This window comes from Xiphophorus hellerii, chromosome 3 (genome assembly GCF_003331165.1).
Source record: "Xiphophorus hellerii strain 12219 chromosome 3, Xiphophorus_hellerii-4.1, whole genome shotgun sequence".
In the NCBI taxonomy this organism is placed as follows: domain Eukaryota; kingdom Metazoa; phylum Chordata; class Actinopteri; order Cyprinodontiformes; family Poeciliidae; genus Xiphophorus; species Xiphophorus hellerii.
This window is the reverse complement of record NC_045674.1, coordinates 28,843,823-28,852,060: the sequence shown is the minus strand read 5'-3', so window position 1 is coordinate 28,852,060 and position 8,238 is coordinate 28,843,823. Positions and strand designations below refer to the sequence as shown.

Below are 8,238 nucleotides of genomic sequence, written 5' to 3'. Positions count from 1 at the left end.
TCCATATACATGCATAGCAACAACGTTTTAAGAAACATTTTCTCCCATAATCAGGACATTGGAATGATCATTTTACATCAGTATTCCCCACTGACCGCCCACCCGGCTTGTTCATCAGCAATAAACTTAATTCTCGTACAGCGTCTTTTAGTTTTTTTGTCTTGTTTTTTTTTTTTTTAAATGGGGTAACAAATAATTATATGCACAGTCCCCATGTCATAATACTGCTTTCAGTAACATTCCCTCATTTACAAAGTATTGCATTGAGAGCAAAATTTCAAAAAGGGAGACCAAAGTGTATCATCGAACAGAAATACGAGTACTATACAAGAATGTCGTCATCCTCATGAAAACATCCACATCCGAGTTGAACGAAAGAGACAAGGACAAACAGCCACATATGTATGCAAAGCCATGTATGTATGCCAAAATGTGAGATGCAGCGCTGAGCCTGGCACTCGCCTCCAAACGGTGGGTTTGTAAGTCACTAGCAGTAATCTGCAGGAGACATTTTGAGCATACGGAAACTGGTACAGCAAATAAGAATACACAAGTGCCTCAGTAGCTATTTTTGAGTCTAAAATGCATCTCGTTTTTGTTTATTGTTTCGTTTGAGCCTACATTACAGTGTAAACAATATGTGTGCTACACAAGAATGACTATACAATAACATTACAAACAACTCTGATATAAATTTCATTTTGAATTTAAATTAAGATCACTACTCCTAATAATACTGATTGTAAAATAAATTAATGTGAACGTGGCACCAATATTATTCTCGATTCTCGTTTTCTTTTTTTCTTTTTTTAAACCAAGGGGTTTTGCATTTTTAAGTCTTGAAACAATGAAAGAAGAAGCTTCTCTTGATTGTCCACAAGCAGCGTTTTAGCACTGCGTGATGCACTATTCCAGACACAACAGTGTACCAAAAACAAAGGAGGAAAAGTCTGGTTTAAAGGTAGGGAGGTTGGGGAGCGGAGGGGGACGGAAGAACAAGTCTTGGGTCTCTTTCCAACTTATTTTACATGCTCTGCAGCATGTGATGAACAGTAAAACTTCTTATGGGTAATAAAGTTTGATAGGTTGTTGAACTGGATGTCACACAGGCGGCAGTATTTGCCGCTCCCGGAGCCGTTCACGCCTTTGTTGGCCGCCGGCGGCGCCGCCTCCTCGCCGGGGGACTTGGAGGACGGGGACATGTTCTCGTTGGAGTCGGCCTGGTTTTCCACACCCCACGTGGGCGAGGGATTGGAAGGCTGGCTGTCTGACTGCGGCTGGTTCTCCTGCTGCTGCTGTGGCGCCGTGCCGGACCGCTCCTCCGGCTTGTGCCCCCCGTTGACAATGACCATACCCCGGTTTTTGGGCAGGAGGGGAAGGGGTTCCTTGCCAGGGTGGGGGCAGCCGTTTGCTGTAGGTTGTGGAGCCTGCTCTCTGGTTGTGACCGTCTCTCCTCCTCCGTTGATGCTCTGTTCCTGTTCGGTCGCCTCTCCCTGCATCACCGGCCCCCCTGCCACGTAATCTGTCGGCTTTATCCCAAAATACGGCGATATTTGCTCGGGACCTTTCACCTTCTTTATTGCTCCTGGATAAAGGCAGTGGGGCAGAAACATATTCTTGTTCTCGTCTTTTGATGGGATGAGCTGAGGCTCAGTGAAAGGCTTAAGTCCCGGCACAGGCGCCAGGTGAGGGGGGAACATGCCTCCATTCTGCACCACCACCTTCCCATTCCCGTTCTTCTCGCATTTGCCAGGGCTCTTATCGTACCCGTCATCTGGGCTGTTATTCCCTTCGCTCTTAACATCTGGGAACAGAGCAGATTCCAAGGCGCCGCTCTCATTGTGCTGCTGCTGCTGTTGTTGAGCCGCGGCAGCAGCAGCAGCCGTGGCAGCAGCTGTCGCAGGGCAAAAGTTCTGTTTGTGTGCCAGGTAGTTCTCCACTTTGTTGAAACTTATCTTGCACACTGCACATTCGTGATAGTCCAAGAGTCTTTTGGGAGAGCTACATGTCTTGTCGGGGACCGGTGAACACTTTTTGCTGAGATCAATGGGTGCGTCCAGCTCCTGCTGCTCCGCAGCGTTGCATTTGGGAGGCAGAATGGGCTTAGTGACAGTCAGAGAGGCCTCCAGGTGTTTGGGTACCATGCCGGGGAAGATGTCGCAGCGCGGGTGAAAGCGGTCGGCCAGACTCTCCACTGCCTCCTGAGACGTGCAAGGGTTCATCGGAGGAACGCCGAGGAAACCCGGCTGCCCCAAAGCGATCCTCTGGGGGTCCTGATCCGGGAGACACATCTCGTACATCTTCCTGCGCTTGCGGGTTCTCATGGTCCTCTGCATGGAGGGCACCTTGTTAGCAGACATCCGTTTCATGGGGGGGTCGTGGCGGGTGGCACAGTAGTACTGCTTGTGGACCATGTACGTCTCGTGACGGCTGAAGGTGATGTTGCAGGCTTCACAGGTGGTCTTGTTGGGGTCATTGTCACTTTCCACCAACCCCGTGCTCAGGCTCTTCCCTTCCAGTTGCTTCCCGTTGAGCCGCTCCTCTGCCCCGGTTGGAGTCGACACCTTTTTCACCTGCCCCGCTAGATCCTTGTCGGGGGCTTTGCCCCCGGCGTTGATCATGTCCAACACGTTGGAGTTCATACAGGTGGACTGCATGAGGTTGCTGTCTGCCTCCGTCGGGTGGCAGCCGGCCAGCAGGCTCACAGAACTGTGACCGCTGTTGGGGCTCACCGCTTCTGGAACCTTCTCGGAGAGCGCCGAGAAGTCCGGCGACTTGGTCATGTGCTGCCAGCGGCTGTTGCAGTAGTGCTTTTTGTGGACAAGGTAATTGTCCAGGTTGCTGAAGGTGATGTTGCATTCGAAGCAGGTGGCCCCCTTGGGCATCAGGGGACTGTAGATGACAGGCGGGTAGCTGTTCCCGCCGTGGCGCAGTCTCCGATGGACCAACTCTGACATCTTCGCCAGAATCTCCGAAGCCTGCGGGACGACGGAAATGTCTTGGGAGAAGGCAAACTGAGACAAGAAGGGGCCCATGGGAAACGTAGGCATGTTATGTTGCACGGGGGAGGAGGCCAGTCGGGGGCTGGAGGGCTCTGACTTGATCCTGGTGTAAGAAAAACTGGCTTTGCTGCCCGGGTGGGCCTCTCCCTTCTGAGCAGACAGCATGGGCTTCTTCTCAGCCTTGTCAGCCTCTCCGTCTGTGGCCGTCTCCTTGCTGAGGGCCCCTTTGGGACTTCCCATCAGAGCGTCCTTCTTGTTGGCCAGCTCTGCACGGCCCTGCTGCTGCTGCTGCTGGAGGCTGTCCTCCGGACCCCTGGGGGAATGCTCGGTGCCGTCGCCTTCCCTGTGAAGTTTGCCGCCATGCCCATGTAAGTCCTGATGCTGTAAGAGTTCCCTGTGGCTCTGGAAGCTGATATGGCAGTGATTGCATCTGAAGGCCGCCTGTGACAGGTGAGACATGATGTGATGCTGGAATGTAATAAGAGAATCTGCCGTGTAGTTACAGATTGTGCATTTCAAGCTGGTGCCAGGAGGGAGGCTCTCTTCCATTTTGACACCTGTGAGGGAGATAAAAGAGGAGAATTGCTCAGAATCTCGTCTCCCACTTCTCCTTTAGAGTTAACTGCAGACGCCATCAAACGCTCGCGCCTTATGCCAAGCTTATTCCCATTCACTTGATTTTTTTTTTCTTAACACAATAAACTGTCAGCTGTGCTTAGAGACAGCCGGATATGTATATTCCTTAAAAGAAGTGACACTTTTTCCATACTCATGTTAAGAACTGTCCAATTTTCTAAAGCATTTTCATTTCAAATTTAAAATACATAATCAAAATGTATATCTTGCTTTTTCTCTTTTATCTCTCAAAAATCCTCAAGTTTTAATAATAATAAAAAAAAAAGTTTTCAAATTATTTTTGAAGAGATAAAAGTTGAACCAACCTATCCCAGTGTGAAGTTGCTCCTTATAAATCCATTTCTACTTCGTTATTTGCCTGAAGCATCACAGCAGCTCGGACCCCGGGGCCAGACTTTATAAAGGGCTTCCAGGGGCAGTAGCCCAGGGCCTCCATTTTTGGGGCGTGCCTGAATGTTTTCCTTTCTTATTCTTTTTTTTTTTTTTTTCAATGAATATGTGCTTTTGCAAATCTATAATATTTAAAACTCATAGGCCCAAATTAGGTGAGTTGTATTTACTTTGAGATTTTTGTGAACAGAAACAATATTCAAGTATTTAAAAATTATGAAGTTGTAGTTGATTTTTTGGGAGCAACATGGAGATATTGGCTATGGGAGGCATTGAACCTATCATACATGAATTCATACCTGCTGATGTATGAATTAATATACTGTAATTTGCATTAGTAAAATCTTTCCTTCGTCAAAAGGACACCAAAAGCGTCTCCAGCCCGGGGACCCACTGCCTTGTAAGTCCGGCCCTGTCCAGACCATCACACTGTTTGACTGAAATGTTGAACTAGTTTGACGCCAGGCGCAACGAGACGCCTTCTGCACTGCAAAAACACAAAATCTCACCAGGTATTTTTGGTCTAGTTTGTAGAGCAAATATCTTAGTACACTGGAAATAACACAAAACTAAATAATTCATTAATATAGATGCTATTATAGTACATTAAAGTACAAGTTATAAGTGAAATCATCTGCCAGTGGAACAAGACATTTTCTCCATATTATAAGTTAAAATGTCTTGTTCGACTTTGGCCTGTTGCAATAAGCAGTAAATCAGTTAATCGCTTGCTAAATTAAAATGAGCTCAATAATTTCCATTTGCATGATTCATTGTTTTTCTCTTGCTCTACCAAGACTAGATAACAAAAGTCTTCGATCTGGTGCTTTGGTCTCAACCAGCCTTTTCTTATGAAGGACAATTGTATTTACAGAAACTTCATCATTCATTTTATTTGTTGTTTCTGGTGTTTTATTTGTTTTGGACATTTAAAATGTCTTCCAGTTCCAGTGTTAAATGTTTATTAGAATTTGAAGTTTATTGATTTCTGAGAATGTATTCTTGGGTTATTATGGCATTACTATTACGGTACTTGGAAATGGTCTCAGAACAAGAATATTATCATTTATCGCAGTAACTTCTGGGAAAATTTATCATCCAGGAATCATGACATTGGCAGACTATTTCATTTATAACTATAACTTTTTCATCAACACTAATGAATTATTGACTTAAACAAGCTCCAATATCTTGCTGAAAAGTTACTTGTCTTGTCTTAGTTCAAGTGCAATAAGATCTCTGCACTTGACTGAAAATACTTGGTAAGATTTTGTGTTTTGACGCTCCCACATTTTTTCACATTTTGTTGCCTACTTCATGCTGTCAAACTGGTTACTCTTCTGTAAATGTTGGATTTTCAAAGTTTGGCCATTTCCAGGTGTGAGTAAAATTTTATCCAGCTTTCCAAAAAATGGGATTGATCTTGGCTAATTCATTGGTTTGGGCAGCTCTTTCCTTTGATAAATGAAATCAGCATCTAAAACTGCTACTATTCACTCAGTTTGTTGAGTTTTGTGACAAAACAAGCAAAACCTGAACAAATTAAAACGGGGAGCTAGTACTTTTCCCCAGATCTGTATCTCTTTGGAGCCGTGCCTTTGCCGCTCACCGCTGTGCGAGGTGCTGAGATGGATCTCCAGGGCCCTGGCTCCAGAGAAGCTCTTGTTGCACTGAGGGAAGGGGCAGACGCTGGGGGTCTGGTGGGGTCCGCCGTCACCGTCCTCCACCACCGTCTCCGTCTCCCGCTGTCGCCCGCTGCAGTAGTACATCAGATGAGCCTGTAGGTTCCTCTCGCTCCGGAACCAGATTCCACACGCCTTGCAGGGGAAAATGTCTTCTGAACAGAGGAGGGACAAACCGGGGACATGATATGAGGATGCAAACCATTCTTTCAAGTTTGAGTGCGAAGATAAAAAATAAAAAAGCTTGAACATAAACACTCCTCTTCTCCAGTGGTGACTCTCAAAGCCTGCATTAAAAGGCTTTTCCCACCAAATCCTGGGCTGCAGCCTATCGCTGCGCCGCTAGCACGAGGTCGCTAGCCCTTTCTCAAGGGCAAACAAGAACACTGGACCATCTGCTTCCAGCAGCCTCCCTGTCGAGCTGAACCCAGATAGCCCTCTGCTGAGTAAACAAACACACTATTTGCATGAGGCGAGTGTTCCGCAATTAACACGTTCGCTTCAGGGGCCTCAGCGCGTGTTTACGTGAACCCCCCCCCAAAAAAAAAACAAAAAAAAACTTCAAGGTCGACGGTTCTTATCTGTGACGCAGAGACTCGTCCGGGTTAATCTACGACCCGCCGGAGACGCCGCCGCTCGTTAAAGGCAGGTGACCGGGCGGGTGCAGAGAGGAGCGGAGAAGGTGGAGGGAGTGGAAAAGCGTTTGGGCGCTTACTGTTGACGATGGCGGTGGGCAGGATGGAGGCCATGGCGGCCTGCTGCGGCAGGAGCTGGATGCTGTCCAGCAGCCGGGCCGGGTACATGCCCTCGCTCAGAGACATGTGGTTGACGGCCTGCAGGCGCGAGTCGAAGTCCACGGCGAACGCCACCAGCTCCTCGCCCTCCATCATGTTCTTGGTGGTGGTGCACCACAGCTGACCGCCTGGAGGAAACACAGACAGGCGGCTTAGTGTCTAAAGTTTGTTGGTGACGGTTCTAGAGTCTAACAGCTGCTGGAAGGAAGAATCTATGGTAACGCTCCTTTGTGCAGGATGTCACACAATGGGACGGTAGAAAAAAATACATTAAATGGCATTTCTAGGGTTAAAAAATAAGATTGAATTTAACAGTAGCAGATGAGACAGTTACTGGTATTCCTGAAAAGTCAGGTTGATTTTTCATTTCCTTCTTATTAGTAAGTCATGATTTTCTGTTTCACTTTGGAATAAAAATAGCATCAAACATTTCTTTTCTCCACTACCTCTATCCTGGATAAGAACTCATGTACTGTACAACTATGCATAGTGAACAGGAAGGTAAGAAAAAAAAAGTCAAAAAATGGTATCTCATGGTCAGCAAGTTACCATAGCAACTATTGGACACCGTCTGCATCCCCAGTGGTTGTTTCTGAGGCATCCCAGGAAACATGGAGTTTGTTGAACTCTACCGGGATTTTAACTATTAACTTCAACTATTCTTCCTTATAAATAATAGTCAGCGTACCAATAATTGTGTTTTTCTAATGTTTGCTACAGTAAACATGGACTGACTGCAATTGTGATGAATTTACTTTATTTACAAGTTTTCTTTTTGTTCTGCATTACACTGAATGAACAGAATTGTTCCTGTATAAACAAACCTCCACCACAGACTGCAGTCTTTTCAGCCTCTAACAGGTTTTCTCAAGATTTAGCTTCATTCTTTTCCCCATCAACCGACCAGGTTCCTACTCCTGCTAAAGCAGAGCTTTCTCTAAGCATGATGCTGCCACCACCATGTGCCATAATAGGCATGGCTTTAGAAGAAACCAATGAAAACAAAGGATTTTCAACACACAAAAAAGCCAAATTGTAGCAGTTTCCATACTACTATTTTGGTCTACTTTTTAGTACAAATATGTTAGTATGCCTGGAATTAAAACCAACTTAAAATGTACTTTTCAGGAAGATACAGGAGCTTGTTTAAGTCAATAATTCATGAATATTGATAAAAAGTACTAGCTTCACTGACAGATTTTTTTCACTCATCACATGGGAAAAATATACAAGTGAAGAAATGTGCCAGTGGAACTAGTCCTTTTTAAAAAAATAAGCATTAAGCAATTATTGACTTAACACAAGCTCCTATATCTTGCTGAAAATGTACTTGTATGTTAGTTTTTGTCTTATTTCAAGTACAATGAGATATTAGTATTTTTACAGTGTGCCGCCCATATTCAGAGCAACGTCGACCTCAGCTGGGGAAACACTGATGCCCAGAGTTGTTGTCAGCTGCAGCACTGAGACAGGTCCTCCACATTATTAGATTGTTGTGTTTTGGGATTAAGCATTCCTCTGAAATCTTCTGAACATATTCATTAAGTCAGAGACAGAGGAGGGTGTGTGTGTGTGTGTGCGAGAGCTTTGAGGGGGCAAAAGGAGAGAATGAAGGTTTTAGCTCTGATAAAAATTTATCTCAGCACATGACAGGCTTTTCAGCTGCACTTCATTTTCCCATTGAAGAGATTAAAGTTTTTAATATGACTATTTACAGAAATCTGGCTGCGGAGA

General features: G+C 45.4%; 1 protein-coding gene across 5 annotated transcripts in view; it reads right to left on the bottom strand.

Moving 5' to 3' along the window:
• Nucleotides 1–164: 164 nt before the first annotated feature.
• zfpm2a (zinc finger protein, FOG family member 2a) overlaps nucleotides 165–8,238 on the bottom strand; it is a 170,603-nt gene continuing 162,529 nt past the window's right edge. For all 5 annotated transcript variants that reach the window (XM_032557964.1, XM_032557965.1, XM_032557966.1 and 2 more), the window contains 3 exons: nucleotides 6,426–6,632; nucleotides 5,638–5,865; nucleotides 165–3,559 (listed from right to left, as the gene is read on the bottom strand). In XM_032557964.1, coding sequence (XP_032413855.1) covers nucleotides 1,020–3,559; nucleotides 5,638–5,865; nucleotides 6,426–6,632 — 2,975 coding nt within the window. In that variant the 3' untranslated portion in view covers nucleotides 165–1,019. The remainder of the gene's footprint in view (nucleotides 3,560–5,637; nucleotides 5,866–6,425; nucleotides 6,633–8,238) is intronic.